Source organism: Lingula anatina, chromosome 2, assembly GCF_051362555.1.
Source record: "Lingula anatina isolate TDL-2025a chromosome 2, LinAna3.0, whole genome shotgun sequence".
Lineage (NCBI taxonomy): Eukaryota > Metazoa > Brachiopoda > Lingulata > Lingulida > Lingulidae > Lingula > Lingula anatina.
The window spans coordinates 29,290,864-29,314,772 of record NC_141768.1 but is presented as its reverse complement, the minus strand read 5'-3'; the positions used below and the strand labels follow the sequence as shown (position 1 = coordinate 29,314,772).

General features: G+C 35.2%; 1 protein-coding gene across 4 annotated transcripts in view; it reads right to left on the bottom strand.

The window, feature by feature from the left end:
- The window catches only part of LOC106167966 (Golgi-specific brefeldin A-resistance guanine nucleotide exchange factor 1-like), a 29,429-nt gene extending 5,610 nt beyond the window's left edge, over window positions 1–23,819 (bottom strand). Inside the window, exons 1-32 of one of the 4 annotated variants that reach the window (XM_087003749.1) lie at window positions 23,650–23,819; window positions 16,933–17,106; window positions 14,814–14,880; window positions 13,493–13,624; window positions 13,075–13,193; window positions 12,655–12,763; window positions 12,253–12,362; window positions 11,808–11,956; window positions 11,399–11,549; window positions 11,026–11,229; window positions 10,044–10,227; window positions 9,538–9,758; window positions 9,178–9,276; window positions 8,718–8,912; window positions 8,272–8,413; window positions 7,714–7,824; window positions 7,270–7,370; window positions 6,850–7,052; window positions 6,466–6,589; window positions 5,953–6,078; window positions 5,556–5,638; window positions 5,322–5,385; window positions 4,741–4,913; window positions 4,276–4,375; window positions 3,814–3,990; window positions 3,575–3,639; window positions 2,668–2,857; window positions 2,356–2,477; window positions 1,776–1,929; window positions 1,156–1,393; window positions 650–816; window positions 30–240 (exon numbers count right to left, since the gene is read on the bottom strand). In XM_087003749.1, coding sequence (XP_086859875.1) covers window positions 30–240; window positions 650–816; window positions 1,156–1,393; window positions 1,776–1,929; window positions 2,356–2,477; window positions 2,668–2,857; window positions 3,575–3,639; window positions 3,814–3,990; window positions 4,276–4,375; window positions 4,741–4,913; window positions 5,322–5,385; window positions 5,556–5,638; window positions 5,953–6,078; window positions 6,466–6,589; window positions 6,850–7,052; window positions 7,270–7,370; window positions 7,714–7,824; window positions 8,272–8,413; window positions 8,718–8,912; window positions 9,178–9,276; window positions 9,538–9,758; window positions 10,044–10,227; window positions 11,026–11,229; window positions 11,399–11,549; window positions 11,808–11,956; window positions 12,253–12,362; window positions 12,655–12,763; window positions 13,075–13,193; window positions 13,493–13,624; window positions 14,814–14,880; window positions 16,933–17,034 — 4,393 coding nt within the window. In that variant the 5' untranslated portion in view covers window positions 17,035–17,106; window positions 23,650–23,819. Of the gene's footprint in view, window positions 1–29; window positions 241–649; window positions 817–1,155; window positions 1,394–1,775; window positions 1,930–2,355; window positions 2,478–2,667; window positions 2,858–3,574; window positions 3,640–3,813; window positions 3,991–4,275; window positions 4,376–4,740; window positions 4,914–5,321; window positions 5,386–5,555; window positions 5,639–5,952; window positions 6,079–6,465; window positions 6,590–6,849; window positions 7,053–7,269; window positions 7,371–7,713; window positions 7,825–8,271; window positions 8,414–8,717; window positions 8,913–9,177; window positions 9,277–9,537; window positions 9,759–10,043; window positions 10,228–11,025; window positions 11,230–11,398; window positions 11,550–11,807; window positions 11,957–12,252; window positions 12,363–12,654; window positions 12,764–13,074; window positions 13,194–13,492; window positions 13,625–14,813; window positions 14,881–16,932; window positions 17,107–19,944; window positions 20,136–23,649 lie in introns of those variants that run through there. The other 3 variants (XM_087003748.1, XM_087003750.1, XM_087003751.1) reach the window with 3 other exon arrangements.
- Window positions 23,820–23,909: the final 90 nt, after the last annotated feature.

Genomic DNA, 23,909 nt, shown 5'->3' with positions numbered 1-23,909 from the left:
GTAATAAAAGGAGGTTCTTGACCACCTACCTCCATTCACGCTGGCTTCCACAAACATCCTAATAGCGTGAACACAGTTCTCAAAGTTGTGTGGTGTCACATGGGCAGCATCACGCACAAGGAATGCCAGGCTTTCCGAGGCCTTCATTAAAGACTTGGTATCATGTGGCTGTAGCCTGTCTCTTAATTCAATACTATACTGGTTCACTAACATTGCTCTTTCACATTCCTCTTTATTCACCTGGAAAAAAGTATACAATTTTGTTTTATTTTCTAGATGTAATATCAAGTAAAGGAATGACAAAGAATATTTGGGAACTTTTTGACAAAAAGAATGTGACAAGATCCTGTGAATCAATATTGTCCACTTGATTAAAATGTTAAAAAGACAACAAATCTTCAAACAGGCAAACAAAGCTGTTAGGAGCCTCCTAGTAAACGTGAATTAAAATAAAAATATGGCTAGGCAGTTATAGTATTAACAAATGTGTCAGACAACGTCAGTGACAGTGGCAGCTATGGGCAGACAAAGTTAACCAGAACAAGTGTTTGAAAGTAAATGTAGTACATGAAGATTGTAAAAGTGATCACATTAAACTGCCTTCAAGTCTGATTACTTTGTTACTGTAACACCATTTGCTTCCACTTACCACCAGCCAGCTGCCATTGGAAGGCCTCACATTTAGATCTACCTCAGTGCTGGTTTTCTGATGCTTAGTCTGAAGTGCCTCATACAGCTCACTGTCTGAGGTATACCCTCTGTCACTGTATTCACTGGGTACATGGTCTGTTCCTATCTCACTATCACTCTGAGCACCTTCAGGAAGAGAAAAATAGATAGATTTATTATTTTTCATGAACTGGCAAAAGGGATTTGGAAGTAACATTTAATCACCATGTGATGACACAGGTAATTACAAAACAGGCAATACTAGACACATTTGAAAGTTAGCTTTCAACAAAATCACTTAAGATGTGTATAAGTAAAAAGTTAAAAGGAAATATCATTTTACAGTTGCACAATGTAATTTTACATGCCACTTAATCTAAGGATAAAATAGAAAATTTTTCATTAGGTTTGTGCATGTGCCTAGAATACATGAATGCATGCAAATGTTAATTATCAAACCAAATAACTATCAACAGACCCATTTACCTGCATCTACCAGACTTTCAGCCACATCCACTCCACTCCCAGTCTGCATGACGGGTGGAGGACTGGCCCCAGCCCCAGCCACCTCCAGCAGTGTGAACAGCGTATACCAGTCCTCAGAGGAGTGGATATTAGCAGCATTAGTCCTCAATAATTCATGCAGACCAAAGGTGACTTGACGACACAGTGAGTGGATGATCTCTGGTTTCATCATCAGTAGCATCCTCAGAGACAGTAAAACCTAAATAACCAAGACATGTTTGTGGTTAGTTTTTTTAATTATGGTGTATATATGAAACAGAACAGAGTGAAACAAATGTGAACTCATTTTAAGACAGCAGGGATATTTGGAAAAGACCCAGGGTATTTGAGGCAGATCATTAACAGTCAAAGTAAATGTTGACCAATCAATAAGATATACACAAGCTAATAAAAATTCAAAATGCATCCACACTTCTGATTCTTATCTTCAAACAAACAAACAAAAAAAAAAAAAAAAAAAAAAAAAAAAAAAAAAAAAAAAAAAACTGCCAGGAAAAATGAGTGTGAAATGTTTAAAGTAGCAGAAGGGGCACATCTTTCTATGTATTTTTCTAATAATTATTCAACTATGAGCAACTTGCCTGTGATGCCACCTCTTCTCTCCTCAGTAACCTAATGGCCAGTCTGAGCAGCCCCACCACAGCTCTCTCAACCAGGAATGTGTGAGCACTGGCATTCACTATCAAACTATAGAAGTGTTCTCGAACTGCCTGCCAGATAGGAGCTACTCTGTCTCTGTAAATACGGAGAAGTTTGCATTGGAAGGAGGAGATTTTGTCTTACACTCCATTTCCATAGTTTAGATCGACCTACTTTAGATCGACCTAACTCCCTGGGGGTTCACGCTAAATAGCTGTCAGCCGGGCGGACACGAAAGTTAATTACCCTCTTACAGCTTGTAGTAGGCGGGACGGACATTTAAGTCGGATTATCTGAAAGTAATCTAGTGAGACTCCCCGCGGGGATAGATCGATCTAAAATCTATGGGAATAGAGCCTTATTGATGAACAATTTTTTTATGGCTTAATGCTGACCTTTCGACAAAAATTGTTCTTGAAATGTATACATATAAACCCAAAGTTGCATTTTAATAGTTGTCTCAATTGAAGCTAGAGTGAAAGTATGAGTCAGTTGTCTTTGACAGTTGAGATAAAACAATACCTGTTCTGAAGAACCACTTTAATCAGGAGTTCTAAGTAGAACACATGCTGAACGTCATCATCACAGTGCAAGCCAATGGATTCAGGGTTTTCGAGAGCATTGTTAGAGGCAAATATCAAGGCCTGAAAAAATAAGCAAAAATTTTCCATTAATTCAAGTTTCATAATATACAATGTATTTGATAGTCAATATATGTTTAGAGGTCTGAAATAAACAAATAAAACAGCATATAAAGAAGATTTTTATTTCCCACCTTAATAAGGACAAATCAAGCATATTTCTGAGAAAAAAAATATGGCATAGTGAAATAACCTTGATAAGTTCTTGCAGAGAATCTATCCTGAGGAATTTACTGTCTTGTATGAGCTGTTCTGTGTGGCACTCTCTGATACAGTTCTGTGCTTTCTTAGTGGCCTGCTCCTCTTCTGGAGTGGGACCCTTTTGATTTGGCTGCTCAGTCACAAAGATGGAGTACAGAGAACTAAACACACTAGATTCAGGCCTGTGGAATAAAATAAAATAAAACTTGTTCAAAGACGGTTGTTTGTAAACAAGAAAACATTATTTTTAGCTTATATGTAAGCCTCTATAATGTTTTGCGTATGAAAAAATAACAATCTTTGAAGTCTATACTAAGTTGATGAATTTTTTTAACTAGTATTGCAAAAAAGTATCTCTTTTACACTTATCACCATAAACTTTTGCATTTTTGAAATAGTAAATTACCTCTAAATTTGATGTACAAACATTATATAAATATTTGAAACACACTTCACACCATTTGCTAGGACACATTCAGCCATCACACATGGAATAGGTTACTTTAACTAATATGATTTTACTTTATTTATTTATTTATTTATTTAATTTTTTTGCAATTCAAGACAATTGTTTCGTGACGTTACATTATTAAGGATCAGTATACTGTTGAGATATAAATGTTAAGATAGAGTTGAGGCAAATTCTGTGTTATAAGAAAATAAAGACTTAAGGCAGTTTTGGCATTCTGTTTCTCTTTCAAGTTAACAAAAAAGACACAAAACAAATGAAGAAATACCACAAAAAGTACAATTCTACAAAAATTGTGAACAAAAATTAAAACAATAAGGTGACCTCCTTTTAGTAATGGCAAGGGACAATAAGCTTCTATTATAATCAGAGGACTGGCATGTATACTGAGAATTTTTCTATATAAGTCTATCAAAATAATCAATTTTACCCATGATCCTTTGTCTCCTCTTTGATAAGGGAAATTCTCCCACTGGGGTCCAGGAAATCTTCCACCTTGAAAATTACATTAAATTAATCAAACAGCCAGTTCATGGTGCTTCATGCTACAAAATCATGATAACTGACAATGTAATTATATCTAAACAAAATGCAAATGGCAAATTGCAAGTCACAATTATTTTATATCATCAATAAGTTCTGTATTTTCAAACACACATTAATCATCACCTTTACAAAAACTTCAGGCAGTAGCTTAGCTCTAAAGAGCTGTAGCATGCAGTCAATGATATTCTTCCAGCCCTCTCTGAGTATGTCCCCGTGTCTGTGTGCTAGTCCAAACACAGTGCGAGCTGCCAGCTGGGCTTTAGTGTTATTACCAAAGGTCACAGGAATGTGTTCTGCTGTCTGGAACAAAACAGATACACCAGTGAGGAACAATGTGATGATTAGTCCTTGTACCAAGTGTGTGATACAGATGCATCTTATCTTAAGGAATCTATCTAAAAATCACTTCATTTCCATGCATATATAAGGAGTACAAACATTTTCAATTTTTTATAAGTTTGCTGTAAGCCTGATAAGTTTCACTTAAAGGACAAAAAAGATAAAATGCTTATATTAAAATGAGCAGATGACATCTAGTAGTTTTTTAAAAAATCACAACATATGTTCTATAAGTTAGTATTTTACCTCTGATGTGCTCAGCAGTGATGTAAACTTGCACAAGGAAATGACTAGATTATCAAATACATCACTAATGCCATAGTAGGCAGATATCATTGCACATTTTCTGGAAAATAAAGAGTTTTAATAAGTTAAAACATTAATAGTCTGGGTAATGCAAGAAGCATCGTTGCATCTCAATTATCTACTATCATCAATATCCATTCTGAAGGTTTATCAGCAATGAGCTTGGTTTTGACATTTCTTCAAGTGAGTACTGTGCTACTTACAACTCAACTTTTAATCACTGTTAATTAAAAGGTTAATCAGCAACAATTTTTTCAATGTAATTTCTCATCTTTAAACATGTCTATCTATAGTAAGCTTTTTTTTTTATTTTTTAATACTTTTTCACTGTGACCTTTCTACTTCATTTTTCCTCTATGACTGCTACTGATAATCAAACATACAGGCAGTGTAAAATGTAACTACCTGAAACCAGACACAGCCTTCTGTATGATGGACTCATCCATGCTCTTGTCAAACACAAATGACAGGGCAGCCACAGTGGGACCCCAAATCAGTGTGAACAGTTCATGGTCAAATGATCCTGTAGGGCAGTGGATGAAAGCTGTATCCTTGGACCCTCCTCTCTTCAATAGTAACTAGAAAATAGTAGGATTGGCAAGGCTTCACCAAACAAGTGTAGGAAATTTATATTACCAATACTTAGGATAATTTACTTTGGTTGACAGAATTGACAATTATCTTCATAATCATTATCATTTCCTATAAAAATTACAAGTGACTTGTTGGATATTTTAGCTTGATTAGAATAAATTATGCTAGAATGACCCAAGAATTCAAAATAATCTTTAAACATTAATAAATATTTTAACACCATGTCAAGCACATGCAGCAGCTTTTTAAGCTGTTACATATTATTAAAGGTTTTTACTGCTGCATTTTTTATCATCTTAGTATGTCACACTAAAACATTTAAAAGGAACTCAAGTTTCCATTAAATAACTCAAAGGCCTCACAACTTTTCCACCATTACACCTGAAACTTACCTTCCACATATAGTTTTCTTTCACGTGACCAGTGTGTTCTTCTGGCAGTAAAATTTCATCTCCCCTGAAATACGATTCATAATTCACATCAGATCCTAACTGGTTCATCAAATCATTATAAAAATAATGAAAAAACATAAAATCTGAAGAAAGTAAAAGGAAATTCAATCTCTATTAGGCACCCTTCAATGTGAACCTTTATTACCCAAATTTTAATGAAAAAGGTGTACTCACTTTATAGCAGTATAAATTTCTTCCAACATTTCCTGGTCAAAATCCTCTCCGCCATTCACTTTTGAGACATTTCTCTTAAATTCCTGGAAATAAAATATTCTTTTTTACATCAATTGACAAAGAAATCTGATATTTTACAAGTGAAAGTAATATTTTATAAATGTTGTATTACAAATGAATAATGGTTCCTAGTCAGACATATAGTGAAACCTTATACTACGATCATCCACTGAATTTTTTTGTTTTTAAATTTTATTTGACCCTATGTCCCAAAATGCTACTTAAAAAAAAAACTTTTAAGCAATTTAGCTCCCTTCATACTTCAGTCACATAGGTAAACAATCATGATTTTTTTTTTTTTTTTTTTTTTTTTTTTGCTAATTTTTTTTCTTCTCACCTGCACTGTCATTGGCACATTCTGTTTTTTAACATTATGGTTGTGCTGGTCTGTGTTCAACATAATGACAGCATAGGCCAGGGTGAATGCAGCATCTACATTGGCAAACGGTTCCCCATTTGATTTCTAAAAACATGACAAGATATAGATTGACTTACATTTAGAGCATACTTTTGGCAAATTTATCTTCACAATAACATTGCCACAATCAGAAGTTGAAGCAAAGATGTAGATGTTATCCAGTTTTTTGGATTATATACATTTTTTTTCTTCTTTTGCAATGTTGACATTTCAGATTGGGCTTCAAATCAATTTAGTAATCTTTAGAATAAAATGGTTTACAGGTCTTAAGCAAATAAAATAGATAAATAATAAAGAAAAGAAACTTTTTTTTGAAGTGATACATATATATCTGTAGAACATAATATAGTATTAAAAAAAATACATCACAGTGCTGAGTAATGAGTTGACTGTAACAAAAATATCTAGAAAACAGTCTTATGTTACACTTACATGCCAGTGTTCTGCAAAGTGCTCCAAGAGATAAGAAATAACAGGGGCCTCTCCTGGTAATCTGAAGGTTTCGAGGTACATCCGTAATGCCTCGTCCAGACGAATATCATCAAAGTTAAAGTCCCTAATAAAGCAAAATAAACTGTAACTGTCTGTTTTTTCAAAGGTTTATTATATTTCTACGGCAGAATTAAGGCCGCAGAAAAATAACAACTTGGTGAGTGCCCATGTTTATGTAGATTCCTCTAGGTTTGCATCAGCAAAATTAAGATAATTTAAAAGTCAATGTGCTAATCAAAATATTGCATGTTTAAAAAGGGTCAAAGCAGCTAATAAATATATTTTTTAAAAAGGTGATCACAAAGACTAAAGATACATTCTTACTTCACAAATGCCTCCAAGACAGCATGGTTCTTCTTTTTGCTTATATACTCCCCAATCATCTTCTTATCAAGTTTTGGATTAGTTTTCAAGAACTGCACAACCTCTCCTGGTTGAAGAGGAGCTGACAAAAGATGCTGTTCTTGTAGGAAAGTTATCCCTTTACTTGGGTTTTGGTTGAAAAGCTCAGCACCTTGTTGTAGAAGCTGAAAGACAAAAGATGAGGTTTAGTCCACAACATATAATATTCCATATTAGTAAGATTACTTTTCTGATATCATTTGAAAAGTTCTGATCACCCACAAATTCATCACGGGCCCAGATATAACACTAACCTTGAGATATAAATTACAAGCCACAATAAAAATACTGTGAATGGGCAATGACATACTTTATGAATATAAATCAGTGGCAAATACCCACCCTCTTGGTAGTTCTGGTTTTATTTATGTCTTCCACAGTAGGAATGTTGGGAGATATCTTCATTCTATTGGGTCTCACAGAGCTTCTTTTCCTGCAAATTTCTGGAAACACAAGTAACTTGCTCAAATGAGCCAGAATCTTTTATCCTTCTGCTAACATATCAAACTGTATGATTGCTTTTCCTTTTATTCACATTTATCTGACTTACCAATTTTGTGCTTCAAGACAGATTTATATCTCCTCATTCCTTTTAGTACAAATTTCATTTAAAACATCAATGGCAAACATAATCCATAGGATGACTATTATTTCGCTAGTTAACATCCCTTTTAATAATGCCAAATACAAAAGAGATTTTAAATTTTACTTTAACCAATTGACAAGGTAATAAAATAAAATGTCATTAATTTTTATTATTATTCTTATAATTATTGTAGTTTTTACCTTCCATCTCTTTTTGTAACAGCTGTTGTCCCACTTCATACCCTGACACAGGAGGGGCTGGAGGAGTTTCACTGGCACCATGATTATAATCTTCTTCACCCTGGGGTTTTACTGGATGAATCGCATAAATAAACAATATAAAAATTAACTATTTTTTGTTATATCCTCCATTAACTAAACTGCCTTAGCAACTCAATTGAAATCTTATGAAATTTGTTTGAAACTCATGAGAATTTTGCTATCCAACAACACAGAATTTTTTAAAAATATATTCTTCTCCATTTAAAGCAAATAGCAATTTATGAAGGATACTACAGACACTGAATTACCAAAGTTATATACTTTTTAGAGAGAGCAAGGCATTGCAGCAGCTCATTAAGAAACAAGTTTAAAAGAACAGGACAAAATCATCCTACAGAGCAATAGTGGACTGAATGAATCCTAGTATGCAGATGGTGAACACTACAGATTAGTTTCACTGCAACAATTGCTAAAATACCTGAATAATTACTCCAATCACAATACATATTGCAAACTAATGCAAATGAAATCTCTTACCCATTCCATCCAAGCTGTCCTGGGATCTTGAGTTAGTCAGCACCTTACTGTGGCATTGTAGCTCTATATAGTCTACCACTGTCAACAGGGCTTCCAGGCAAAGTAAATGAGTTGTGAATAGGCCTTGCACAGGGAAAGCATTCTGGACAAGAAGTGAAAAAAATATTCATTTGAATAATTTCCAATGATAGATAAAATGTATCAATACTGAATTGGTCATATTGCCATAAATAACACTTTAATCATCTAAAACTGGTCTTCAGTCTCGTTTTAGAGGAAATATAAACTGAAATCCTGAAAACATACCTTGCAATTTCTCATTGGATTTAGACCATATGAATAAAAAAAACATAAAAAAGGCATAATCCTGATAACTTTCACCCATGTATCTACCATAAGTCAACTTATTTAATTGTAGTTTTGTAATCAACGTGAATCATGCTTACTTTTGATAAAAGTTTCGTCAGGTCCTCAAATAAATTAGAACAGACTAAATCACAGTCATAGTTAAGGTAAAGTTCTGTGACCAGTCCAGGTATTCTCCACAGCTGCACCACAGACTCCAGTGCTATCTCCTTCTGCTCATACGACACACGCACACTCTCCGTCGTGATGATCTCAGTCAGTTTGATCAGGTAGCTCTGAAAGTAAATGACCATTTTTTTTCCTATTTTGTTGACTTAACTTCAGCCAAAGAATCTTCACAATGAAAGCCTTCCCCCATTGGAGTCACATTAAAAGCGAGTGTCTCTTAAACAACATCTTGAATAAATTTACTCAGTATTTTTTATTAATTTGTTTGAATAAACTCTCCTTTTTGTGTTCTTCTTATATCAATTGTTCAAATCTTAATGTATTGTTTTACTTCTATTTATACTTGAATCATAAAGAAATATGGGCTTATACCTCTAACTGGAACTTGAGATGACTTCTCATAGATTCAAACAAAAGAAAGCACACCCTCTGTGCTGCAGCAAAAAGGGAGAGACGTTCTGTTTGCAGGAGCTAAAAACACACAATCAAGGTCTTAAAACTAGACATAATAACTTCAAACAGTAGATTGTTATTTTTTAAGTGTATAACTTGAACATTACTCCAAGTTCAAAAAAATATAAAACAGGTATTTTTTGTTTTAAACTTTATATCTTTCTAAATATTAATCACCAGCATGAGAGCAAAATCCAATGTCATGTAAGTAAACCATTATAACTAAATAACCAAAACTCCCTTGCATTTTTTTAAATACAGGAAACAACAGAGGCTCACACTAAACAAGTTCCTGCACATTTCATCTTTAACCAGCAGAAGAAGAGAACTGTTATGTGCTATGTGATCAGCTCCAGCCTCCAGGCCAATGGTCAAGAGACTCAGACCAATGTGGATCATAACATCAGTATTGTGTCTGTCCAAGGGGTTGGTCAGGGAAATCAGGAATCTGAACAGCTCTCTGACACAGGGAAGGCCATATGGTATCAAAGGGCCTGAACCTACCAATGATGTAAACCCAGTGAGTCAAGGTTATACAGTTCAGAGGTTATCATGATGATAGTCCAACTTTTAAACTCCAAACTTCCAAATCAAGCTTAAGGGAAATTTGTTTAAACGAGTAGCTTTCCTTATCTTACAATAGATTAAAGATCAATAAAAAGTATACATTCTCACTAAATTTCTCTATTACATAATAGACGAGAGAGAGCAAGGAGAGAGAGAGAAAGAGAGACTTCACATTCAAATATGCAGTATTATTTCACGCTGTTCAGGAAGTACTTTACCTTCTTTGGCCACCTGTTGCTGTGTGAACCGGACTCCGCGGGGGTTGATATAGTCTACATCCTGTAGAGATGCTGTGTCAGAGACGAGGGACTCCTGGTCACTGCCCTCTACCACAGCATGACAGCTTGGTTTGTTGGCCTGCTCCATCTCCCTGTTGGCTTGCTCTATCTCTGTGGCCAAGATCTGAAACATCATATAAATGTCAGTATTAATTTATCCAAACATAAAAAATAATGTTTCTGTTAGATTACTCTGTAGTGTATTTAATGCCAGTTTCTTCTCTTTTCTTTTAATGTCCATTATCTCATTTATAGAATTTCACTTATAATAATAATAATAATAATAATAATAATAATAATAATAATAATAATAATGCATTCATAATTATTTTGGTTGTCTCTTCGGGGCTACCTGGTAATACTATCAATAACAAGATTGTCCTGGAACTTTGCAAGACCCATATTTAATATTTACAAAGATATCTTAAAACACATTAAATTACATTAAACATACCTTTTCTGAAAAGATAGCATTTAAAAAAATAATAATACTTTCCGAAATCCCTATTTTACCTAAACAAACACATAATATACAAGTCTGAAGAATATCAGTCAAATGGTTTTTCATTTATTGTGTTATCTCTGAAAGTGCACAGTTTCAATGGCTAGATGTACAGACGTGTCAGTACATAAAAAGCACCATACCACATGTTGCAATATTAGATTAACAAGAAATCCAGCCTCACAAATAGGCTCTATTCCCATAAATTTTAGATCGATCTATCCCCGGGGGGAGTCTCACTAGATTACTTTCAGATAATCCGACTTAAATGTCCGTCCCGCCTACTACAAGCTGTAAGGGGGTAATTAACTTTCGTGTCCGCCCGGCTGACAGCTGTTTAGCATGAACCCCCAGGGAGTTAGGTCGATCTAAAGTAGGTCGATCTAATCTATGGAAATGGGGTGATAATCTATGGCATACCTTGTCAGCCTGAACCACATTGCCTGCTCCACCAATCCCACCACCACCACCAACCCTTTCACCCTTTTCTCTAACCTCTACAGCATCAGGGACATCACACACATTCTCGATGTTAATGGTAATATCCCCCGTGGTGCTAGGCCTATACTGGTAATCTTGTGTCTCTTGTGTGTTAGTACTCTGCTCATCTTTCTCCAGTGCCTCCTGAAAGTAGTTGATATTTTGATGGTTAAGAACCATGTTAGGTTGCTTCAAAGAAGATCTGTTTCTGTTTAAAGTTTACTACTAATACTACCATAAAGGAGAGTAATTTGAATAAGAGTGTGTCTCCAAACAGTTTGTGTGCCCATGCAAACCAGTTTGTAACTGGTACCTGAAACCCCTCGTGTATGTCCACCATGTTCATTCCTCCAGCCACTGGTGTGGTGGCTATGGTAGCATGCTGTTCAAACATGGCTTCTTCATCTTCCAGAGCTGTTGCTGTCGCACTTGGTGCAGCCTGGTCAGAAACAGCTTCTGTGCCACTATAACAGAATATTGGTTCAGGAATGCACTGTATGTTGGATGAATACTTTACACAAAACAAGAAAACAGACCTACTGTGGTACGATAAAAGGGATCTATATAAATCGAACTTCCTTTATGTCACTGTTTGCACAAAATATATAACAAATAAAACTGCAATTCACTACATAGCTATCAGTACTAGTAGATGGGAATGCATGGATTTTCTTGAACGATAATCATTATTTGTATGCGAGTGCCTTGAAAAAGTATAATACCCTTCTTTTGGTGAATCATCTAATTCTGGTACAGTGGTTGCTGCCAGCTGATTACCACCTACTGCTTGGGCTGCTGATCTTTTTCTTTTTGTCTTTGGAGAACGCTTCTTTTTGTATCGCGTCTCTATCACACCTGCTCTCATTTTTAGCTAATGTGGAGAAAAGAAAAGAAGGAAACAAAGAGCATACAATAATATGGGTATCAAGAAAAATGATGCATCAGCAAAAAAAAAAAAAAAAAAAAAATACAACTTGCCAACTTAGTCTTATGGGATATTACAAGAAAATCAATACAAAACTGCTTTTGCAAGTCATCATAGACAGTGCTTAGACTGAGTCTATTGATATTCAATAATCAAGAAATATCATGTTGTAGATTAACATACGTATTCATCATCATCATCATAAAGAAATCATGTTTCAATTTCAATTCTATAAAACTCACCCTTTTCATCCCCAGAGCCCATTTAGCATCTTCTTTGAATTGAGGAAGTCTAGAGAACAGGAGCTGTACCATGTCCATAAGTGTGTGTTCAGCTGACTTACGTAACAGCTCTGTAATATTAAATATAGGCATGTGCTGCACAACCATTATTTTATCAATATTGGTTAATCTATGAGAAAAAAATCAATTAACAATGAGTTAAACTAATTTTTTTAAAATGGTTGTTCCTTCAAAATTTCCTTTTTCAGCTGACAAAACAATAATTTTGCCTTCATATACAAGCAAGGGAAATGAGAAACTGAAAAGTTTTACACGTGGACAAAAGAAGAAAAATTCAATGATGCTTTACTCAGACAACAATAATGAATTAAACTGGACACTAAGGTACCACTCGGTACATACCACTCAGTCTCATCTCAAAACATATTCTGAAACATGACTGCATTATCTCACAGACAGACTCATTGGTCAGCTGAGCCCCAGCAGCGGTCAGTAGCAGTGTCCGCAACACCTATAAATAATCATTTGGCAGGTGAGTCATGGGAAAATGCCAATTAATGTAAATTAAGAAAACAGAGATTTATACCGGAAACAGTTCTGAAACAAAATTAGAACATTAAGACAGGAGAAAGTAGAAACAAATAGAAAATAATGCTCTGTTTTTTTCCCCCGAAGAAAACAAAATCAAATTAGTAGAAAACCTGAAAACAGTAAACATCAAATGGGTTTTTAATAAAATAATAAATAATGTTATTTTCACATGCAGTATTCCTTTGCAGTCTAAGATTTTATACCAACAGGAAAGCATTTGCACGCGCTTACATGTAATATTTTCATGAGTACCACTTCGTCAGATCCTGGGTCAGTTCCTACGAAGCGTGCATGGGTTACAGCATCAGCTATATTCTCTATGGCAGCAGGGGCTGTATCACAACAAGGATCTGAAACAAAAAAATTTATGAACTAAGTTAAAAATAAATTACTTTATTTCAGAGCTACTTTGAAATAACCTGCTATTCAACTTCCCAACTTTCAACATTATTTAAACATTTCTAAAATTATTTAAACATTTATTAAAAATTTATTACATAAAATTTTAATAACATATAATGCTCATTTCATATCACAACAAAAACTGAAGTTCATAAGACAACAAAAACGCCCCTTTTTACAGAAACCAATACTTATTTAAAGGCTGTCTGTTTGACCTCAAACTCACAAAGATGAAAGGGTATCTTACCTAGAAGTCCATATGATAGAAATTTGTTGATAGAAGTGAGTGCAAGCCCTGTTATAGGCCCAGTGGTGTCTTCAGAGCGAATCACTTCCAAAAATGGACTCAAATACACATTAGGTTCCAGTTCGTCTAAATCTAAAAATGAAATAAGTAGATGCATTTGAAGTCAATTTTTTTTCAACAAAAGCTAACCACTTTATAGCTTCAAATAGTTAAACTCAGAAAAACACCGAAAGATGTAGTTTCATATTACTGAAAGATATAGTTATATATTATGATATTTGAACTGCTTTGTCTTTTTGTTTTCTGTGCTGTATATAAATGGGGCAGATAAGGTCTAAGAATTTATGACCAAAATTTTGATGAAAGTGCCATTTTAAGCTCTTTTATGGCTGACAGAGTGACTAATCCGGTTTATCCCTTGGCATGACGACTTTATTTGAGTGGCATGAGAAACTAGCAGAAGTGATTTATATGCACTACTGGGAATCCACGCCCCACTGATCCCTGGTTCAAATGTACCTTTAAAAAGGAAACTTGCATTGTGCAGATGATGCTCAATTTGTCTCAAAATCATTACATAACGATTTTAAGTGCTCAATTATCTAATGATATTTCTTGATTACAGAGATTAACATCCATGAAGGAAGGAAACCATACATTCTATTTCCACATCAGCACTTACATATTTCAATATGTAACATTTAAAGCAGACTTTATGTCAACAGACAATACTCCACTCAAAGATTATTGACTCAAAAAGAGACTTTTAAATAGTGTGAATATCATCAATCTTCAATATTGTATGTGAGACTGATCGAAAAATATATTATAAAAATATTGCAAACTATCTTGACCATAAATGAGCAAAAATGTTCATTAACCATATGACAAAATTCATCTTAGTGAAACTCCTGAAAAGAGAATCTATTTTGATCAAAAAGTTATCAATATACAGTTGGAACCTGAATGTCTCAAGCCTTTTTTTATTCTATAGTCTTGATTGATGAAACAGCCACAATGTGTGAATATTTTGTTTTTCCACATTGGACATTTACATATAAAACATAATCCTTGCATATGACCTAAGTATTTTTTAAAATCTTTCTTATTACCTTTTTATAATGCTTTCATACCTTCCAGGTCTTTTACTGAGATTATAGGACTTCAAAACCATCTTTATCATTACCAACTTCAGAGATTATTCTTGAAACAGTCAAAATCCCTAATAATATACTGCAACTGTTTATCTGACACTAGCACAATTCTAACCCGAAACTATGGTCAAATAATAAACATCCCTTATTTAAACTTTTATACTAACCTGCGACATGGTTGAGTTCTTCTTTCAGACGAGAAAACCCTCCAAGCAAGGGGTCCTGGTCATCATCCTACAATTCATTTATCTTATATAGTATAATATAAATATAATAATTTAAATACATGTAACATAATGGCATGAAACACACAGATACATTATATCGTATACAAATACATTATATTGTATATGAAGTGCCAAACTCTATTCACTGTAGGTTTCAAGCACCATGAACCTTGCATAATACCAGTGTATGAAATACGGCTGTCCCTTGGCAAATGGGTTGACAGCTGGGTTAGAAATATCTGACATAGCTATTACTTCCTTCATTAAAGTTATGTTTCCCTTATTTTATACCAATATCATGATAGTTACCCAGAAAAACCCAAACCCATCAATAAGCAGACTCTCTTCATTGCCCTGGAATTTAGTATCAATCTGCATTTCTTTTAGCTTCATTGAATTATTAAAAAACTTACTGAAATTGTACCTGAGCTATATTTCAGGATCTTTTTTTAACAGCAACAAGCTGATATAAAACTAAAAGTTTTCTCATTCTCATTCATTAAAAACAACCTCAAGTATTTATCTTTGGGAAACCTGAAAATGCTCGTAAGCCTACTGGTTGTATCAAATATCTAACAATTATTCAGTGTGGCAGGCAATAAGACAATGTCAAAACTGGAGATATTGCAACAAAAGTCAAAGCCACGGCATTGGCATTTGTACACTAAAAAACAACCCACACACATTTCTGAATATAAATGCTTAGAAAAATCAATATTGTGATTAACTCAGCTTCAGAATAAGGTAAAAATGTGTTTGCAGGGGTCAAATAATATGCATTGTTCTGTAAATTAGCTAGATAGGAACTGTCACCTTGCATGGACGAATGGGCATATTTTAGACAAAAGCAATATCAATCAACAACCAATGCCTGTTGTGGAGTTTTAATATGCTTCTCCTGCTAGGTATAAGTGCTCAATGAAATTCCAGACAAATGCTTGTGATTCCTCTCTTACCTTCATGTCCATTTTATTTGCTAATTTTTTTCTACTGTCTGTAAATCTAATTTGATAACACCAACCCTTTTTTTTAAAGAAATCAGATCTTCTTTCATTTCCACCTACTTTTTAGACATACAAATACATTAGGTTTCGGCCTGTTAAGAGGGAATAAATTGACAACTGACCCCAAGAAAAACCTAAATGCTATTGTTTTCATGCTCTAAAATCGCCTACCACAATGCAGACGTGATCTTTTTTCAAAAATTAAAAAGGCCAACTCTTAAATAAAGCTTTTATGCTAGTTTAAAAAACATCACATGTAAAAAAACAAATGTTTTCTACTGATCATTCTGACTGAGTCCCCACTAGTCAACCATCTTATCAATTCTGTCAATTACACAATGAAGGCACACACAAACACACACACATGTGACATGATACTGGGAAGAAGGGTATATACCAGTAAAAGAGATAAGAGGGAGGGGGGAGGCAAGAAAGAAGTAAAATGATCATGTGACATGATACTAAGAAGGGTATATACCAGTAAAAGAGATAAGAGGGAGGGGGGAGGCAAGAAAGAAGTAAAATGATCATGTGACATGATACTAAGAAGGGTATATACCAGTAAAAGAGATAAGAGGGAGGGGGGAGGCAAGAAAGAAGTAAAATGATCATGTGACATGATACTAAGAAGGGTATATACCAGTAAAAGAGATAAGGGGGAGGGGGGAGGCAAGAAAGAAGTAAAATGATCATGTGACATGATACTAAGAAGGGTATATACCAGTAAAAGAGATAAGGGGGAGGGGGGAGGCAAGAAAGAAGTAAAATGATCATGTGACATGATACTAAGAAGGGTATATACCAGTAAAAGAGATAAGGGGGAGGGGGGAGGCAAGAAAGAAGTAAAATGATCATGTGACATGATACTAAGAAGGGTATATACCAGTAAAAGAGATAAGGGGGAGGGGGGAGGCAAGAAAGAAGTAAAATGATCATGTGACATGATACTAAGAAGGGTATATACCAGTAAAAGAGATAAGGGGGAGGGGGGGGCAAGAAAGAAGTAAAATGATCCGAGAAAAGCAAAAAGCACCCTTCATAACACTTATTATTACCTGGTGACTGTGAGATGACCATCTGGAACTTCTCCTCATTGCAGTTCCAAGGAGAGTGATCTCCCCTTGGATGATGTACACACCATTCTTTGGACACGGCATCTTAGTCCCAGTACTGTATATCTGTGTGATGTGCCAATACTGTGTTATGTGAAGCTGGGATTCTAATTCAACCTTCATACATTTCAGGTGCAACAGAAAAAAAAAAGAAAACTTTCATGATTCAGAATATTAAATTAATATTTCATTCATTGCTGCATGATACTTTCACCTTGCTGTAGGGCTATTTTGAGTGAATCAAATAATTATAATATTTGAAATATTAAAAAATATGCTGATAACAGTACAATTTATGGTTACAAACTGACATCTGAAAGATAAATCAAAGATCAACTACCAAATAAAATGCAGCTTTGTTCACAAATATTTTGAAGGAGGACATCAAAATAATCATTTGGATTTCAAAATACAAATTTGAGAGATAAGACAATTAAGAAAACATAGTTCTGACAGCAATTTTTCTGTTTGGAACTGGTTATTTGCACAATCACAGATCAGGGATTATTCAAATATGTACTGATATAAAGTATTGCTAAACAAACTCAAAACTTGCTGTTTTTCATTTGTGTTAATCACATGACATGCATATTTTGGCATACCATATATTCATTTAAAGTAAGATTTAATAATAAATCTGTTGAAAAAATCTACAGGATTACTCTTTGCCAGCCAGTTAGTCAGATTGTGAATGAATGTATCAATACTGTTCTTACACACAAAGCAGAATAATTATGATACATTGGGTTGAATACATTCCGAAGATGCAAGCATAAATGATGGGTAATCTTCCCCTTTAAGGTTATTCTAAAACAGGAGATCTCAATCGAGGCTAGTCATAAGGACAGCATCTGATGCTGGGTCAAATGTGAAGTATAGGGTGTCAATTTTGTAAATGCTACCAAGTCTCATGTCTCTCTTGAGGCCTTGTATTGATGAGAATCATTAACCTAAGCCACGATGTTGGTTTTGTCTCTTGAACTTGGTCTACTAGAGAATGAGGCTGCATGCAGCAAGCTCTACGTGTCATACACAGTGGTCAGTCAACTCTAAGAGCGCATTCTCAATGAATTAAGCCAGGCTTTACAAAGCCGGTGACCTGAAAATGGCGGACGTACATGAAAGAAAAACCGCCTAATCTTTTAATAGTCTCTCCGCCTCCCCACACGTCGTCCCTGCGGGGTACAGTAATTAAATCTCGGCTCCGTTCGCCATGCAGAAGCTACCTGAGAAATATTAAGTGCGCATGCTCATCAGTTAAACTCGTGGTGAAGAAAGCATGGCGGCTGAAGGCGATCGAAGGAAAAAAGCTCTTCTGTTCTATTATCTTTGAAAACAGAGACGAAAAAGGAATAAATTGGCCCGCAGAGCAGCAATGAATCGACTATCTACGGAGCTAATATCACCAGAGATATTCACGGAAATATTAATGTTCGGAGCCGAGATTTAATTACTGTACCCCGCAGGGACGTCGTGTGGGGAGGCGTGTGAGAGGCGGAGAGACTATTAAAAGATTAGGCGGTTTTTCTTTCATGTACGTCCGCCATTTTTAGGTCACCGGCTTTGTAAAGCCTGGCTTAATTCGTTGAGAATGCGCTCTAAGCTTCCTAGCCTGACCATGCCAGTCAGCCTAAGAAGGTCACCATAGGTGCATTCCCAGAGATTTAGATCGATCCAGAGATTTAGACTCCCCTGGGGGTTCACGCTAAATTGCAGTCAGCCGAGCGTGCACCATAGTTAATTACCCCCTTACAGCTTTTAGTAGGCGGACAGATGCTTAAGCTGGCTAAGCTGACAGTAATCTAGTGAGACTCCCCACAGGGATAGATGGATCTAAAATCTATGGGAACGGGGTCATAGAGTTTTCCATTTCTCACATGGTTCTCCCAGGCTACATACTGGGCCATCCTGAGCATACTCACAAGAATACACTCTGTCTCCAGAGTATTCTCCTGAGAGGATTGGCAGTTTATCAATTTCATCTTTTTTCATCCACCCAATCTCTCTCTCTCTCTCTCTCTCTCTCTCTCTCTCTCTCTCTCTCTCTCTTAAGAGTCTCAATATATATAATACTGACTCTCAAAATTGTAAGAGCTTGTCAAATTATTATTGCCATGAAGTCTACCTCAAATGTCACCTTGACTAGTTAATGAAACCTAAAACCACATAAAAAAATTTAGACTGCAATTATATTGTAACTAGTCTACCAAAATGAAAAAAAAAAAAAAAAACAGTAATGAATTGACAAAGTATTTTTAATGAATTTCATAAAATAGCCATATATCCCCACATAGACAACTGATGTTGAGATCCACATGCAAAAACATCAATTTCAGGTGGTATTTAAATCTCAGTGTGGCCAAGCACTGGCATTTACACTATGCCTACTAGTTGGTAAAAAAATTAACAAGGAGGGGTTACAGCCCACAAAGAGGTAGGTGTGCTTAATTTCAGTGTGATCCAATTTCTAAACCTATTTTATTTGTTACTTTATCCTTCATTTGTGTTTGACAAGATAACTTTATTTTATTTTCTATAGGGGTATATCACAATTTTATTAATTTCACTGACGAGCATTATCCCGATTTTTTTTTTATATATTGGTAGACTTGTTTGATGGGGTTTTAAGGTTTTACACGGTTAATTAACCAATCAAGGTTACAGTCTAGCGCGATTAAGTCAATACATGAAGATACTTCAATTTTACGGACTCTTAGTTTTTATGGGTCGAATTATGTTATTTAAAATAATAATCAGTATATTATGTCCGCAACACGACGTCCCTTTTGCGTTCCTACCGAAGGTAAGATCGCAGACTTGGAGGCAAGATAAGGGACACCGTATTTAGACTTCTTCATTTATAGTCAACATTAATATATTACTGTCACTGACTTAGACTGAACTCGGCAAGGAAACAGACGATCAAACTACACATGCTATAAAAGAAATATCTACCTTCTGATCGAGTCCTTACTGGTTGCCTTTGTCATATGGCCGCAACAGATAGTCGTATTTTTCTACATTCTGGTATATGACTGGACGCCTACGATATTCTGTACAGTCAATATTATGTTGATTTTTACAGTCGTCTATGTGGAAACTAGCAGCTCAACTCCACTGACGTGGTGCGCATGTGCAGATGTAAAAGCCGTCGCGATTATAGATGGCGCGACCAACCTCGACATAGCGTTTATCGTAATGTAGCTCGATCGGAGTCCGAAAGGGATAAAGCAATAATATTTCTTGTACATCATCAAATTATGGCTAAAGTGCACAACAAAATATATTAAATCCTTTAATACAAGGTAAACACACACGCACACACACACACACACACACACACACACACACACACACATAAAGATATTGAATCCTAGAATCGCAATATTTAACCATTTTTATTTCTTATAAATATTGGAAACCAGTCATGCGAAAGTCTTAGCATCACATTAACTTTAATTTTTGTCCCACTTAATCATGTCTACTTATATTGAAATCATATGTGGTCATTATACCGATTGCATGTGGCCAGATAGGGCCTATGCTTTTGGTAGTCATTGGAAAAAAAGGTTAATTTTCCTGGAGTAAACAACAATTTTCCCCTACTTACCATTGGTTAACGAATTCATTTCTACATTCAAAGTTAGTCCTTTTTTTTTTTTTTTTTTTTTAAGTTTGGTTTTATGTTAAAATCCCTTAAGAGATTATTACAGAGTATAGCCATCTATATGGAGGTCACGTGGTCTGATAACCAGCTCAGATATCAGAATGATAGCCGTTTTTGTGGTAAAACAGAATATATTATATTTCTACGAGTTGTTTACAATGTTCTTATTGTGAAATATAGATCTCATACGAAGAGTTATTATCCCTTTGATGCAGTGGTTTGGTTCATTCTGAGTAAGGAGATACCCTACCGTTGCTGTCTTCAGACAATCACGTAATATTCCTTTTGTACATATATCATAAGCCGATGTCTGTCCAATTGTTTCCAACGCGAGTAAGTTCATTAGAGCCTACAAGTTCCATGACTAATTGACTCAGATTGACTTTAAAGCGACCTTTAAGCCTAGATTACATTTACACGGGCGCCGTGCGATGAAATTGTCCGTACCATTTTTTTTTTTTTTTTTTTTTTTTTTTTGAAATCGTATGTATGCATTACATGGCCTTAAATCCGTATGATTCCGTGCGATTTCGCACGGCCACTGTCTAAGTACTAGTACCTCCACTCAGACGCCGTGCGAAAAGTGCATTACGGGCAGCATACGTGCACCGTACGGGCATTGCATTGCAAATGTAATCTAGGCTTTACGCTGATCCCGTATGCGCTCCAAAGAAAATAAGATACAGAATATACTTTTCGTTCTCATTTTTAATTTGCACAATAGTGGTTTAGAATAAAGGTATGTGCAAAGCCACATTTATTCTTTGAATGGCGTTACCTGGATTGAATAGACATAAGAAAGGCGCTGCGACGTATGCCAGGCGCGTTTTTTAGTTTTAGAATGTTTTCTATTTTTAAAGTCAAGTAGGGGCCTAATTGCTTATACTTTACGGCATATATCATAAGTATAATTTTAATCAGGCAATCAGGTTAATCTTTTCGTTTAGGGCATAAATCCTAACAACTTTCATTATTATCTTAAAACTACAATATGTGCAACACTTTTATTTTTGTCATTTTCTAGGTTCTTCTACCCGTCTGGTTCGCTAGTCTGTTTTATTCTATTTTCTTTATCCCGTGGTACTCTTGGGGCGAGAGTTGGCCATAACACCTACGTAACCTTTTTTCTGATACCGTGTGGGGCTCAATGCGCCGTGGTTGGTGAACAATGTAGCGAATTTATATAGGAAAAGGCCGTGTGATAAAAGCATCAACCTCAGATAAAATAAAATTGTGGCGTTTGGATCCGTAGGCGAAGGCTGTCATAATTTTCATCATGCATTTCCGAATGGCTACTCGACCAATGAAATTGGATGGCGAAGTTGCTGGAGTCCCACAACAGCCTAATGGCTGTTATAATTAGACAGGTATATGATCGGAGAAAGGTGCCTCATGAACTTGCTACAAACTACAAAGTGGTTAGGCTACAAACTGGCGAGGAGACCGAATTGGGAGTAATTTGTTTTTCCTGTTTTTCTGTATCATGTTATCTTATCTTTTGATAATTCCGGTCATTATTGTGCATTAACCTCGTATTGCTACAGAGCGCCCAGGACACAATTACCTTAGATGAGACTCCGCACACCCTAAGCAAACAGGATAAGACGGGAGAGCATCTGGTTGCGTTTATCACTGGTACTGATACCACACTTGTAATTTTAACGTACAGTGTGAGATCTAGGATTTTTTAATTTTAATATTATATGAACAATTTCAATCTTCGATGTAGCTTTTGAAATACGTAATCCCTTTCTTTTTTACACCCATTTATCATTGTAATTAATTTTATTATGAAACATCATTTTTCGCCTGTCCAGTCTTACCTTCTTTATCATATAAGAGCTAAAACAAATTTCCGTGCCTCTTTCGAATTTTATGTCACTTGGAATATGTTTGAGAATGTGAACGTAACAGCTTGAGCCTGCTTCAGTTAGGATACTACCTGGTTAATACAAAGAAAGATAAGAAATACCTGAGTTATACCTAAATGGATGAATAGCCGGTAAAAAGATGTGATGCGACGATAGATAACGGATGTTTAATTCGATCTGCAAACTGTGAATGTGTCAGCCCAGTGCATTAGCTTCATCACGCCTAATTATATAAATGAAGTTAGACCGTTTGTGTCTCTTTTTGGTGTAAATCTTATGATTAGGCCAAATCAATTTGATAAGTTGGTTAACGAACGGCGACTTTTAGCAAACAGGGTTGGTAAACGAAATTGATTTTTATTTCGTTTTTTTAAACGTATGGTGTTTAACGAGTAGCCGTTAAATTTTAGTGCCCAGTCGATATTTCTTTCTTTCTTTCTTTATTGATGTGGGGTCAAATCAACAGTGTAGTAGATATTAAATAATAAAAAGAACAACGTTAACATTAATAATTTCCCTAAGGTCAAATGAAAAATTGTCCCACTTACCAAATCAATGCCCAGAGTATTTTTACACTAATTATACGTGTGAAAATTTCTTTGATTTCCTGAAAATTAGGGTCGGTTGCGTTCGTAATTATCCAATTTATCAACTTTGTCTGGCCTTATCCTCCCTCTACTTTTTCTCTATTTTATCTGCCATTAAGTTCAAAGGTCATGACATAAATCCCACGCACCATCGAGAAATAAGATATAAATATTCTATTAAATAAATTAACTTCTTCGCTGTTTAGTTTTACCTTACAAGCGTATGCAGGTTGCACCCAAGTAGTAGTATTATTATTTCATGGAATGATATAAATGTTAGAATTCTTCATTTATTTCTTTCCTAGTTTGAAACATAGCATAGACGCACTTGAATGCTACGGATAGTGCTTTAAATTTAATTATAAATACTTAATTGTTTTAATTCTTTAAATATTCATTTGATCACAGAAGGTTACATCCCTTGCACAAAAATGTTTTATCATCGTAAATGTTATCTTGCACTGACCTCCTTAAATCCATCCAAAAGTACAATGGGCGAGTTAATTGTGAATTTTTGAACATTCAATTAAGTTACCTTTGGTCCATATTAGATTACATCTGATGAAGCCGGCTCAAACAAAGTACTCTTCCTATTCCACTGACCGCGCGGCACTTGAAAAGAATTACAAGTCATAGGAAGTTAAAATTTTGACGTAATTACATTCCCTTGAAATCACTTCCACCTTAGCCCTTGAAGCCATAGCACAAGCAGATCAGGAACAAAAGAGAGTGGTCAAAGTGGACAAACAAGCCGCCCTGGACAGTTTGACCATACACCTTAATCCGCTTAGAAGA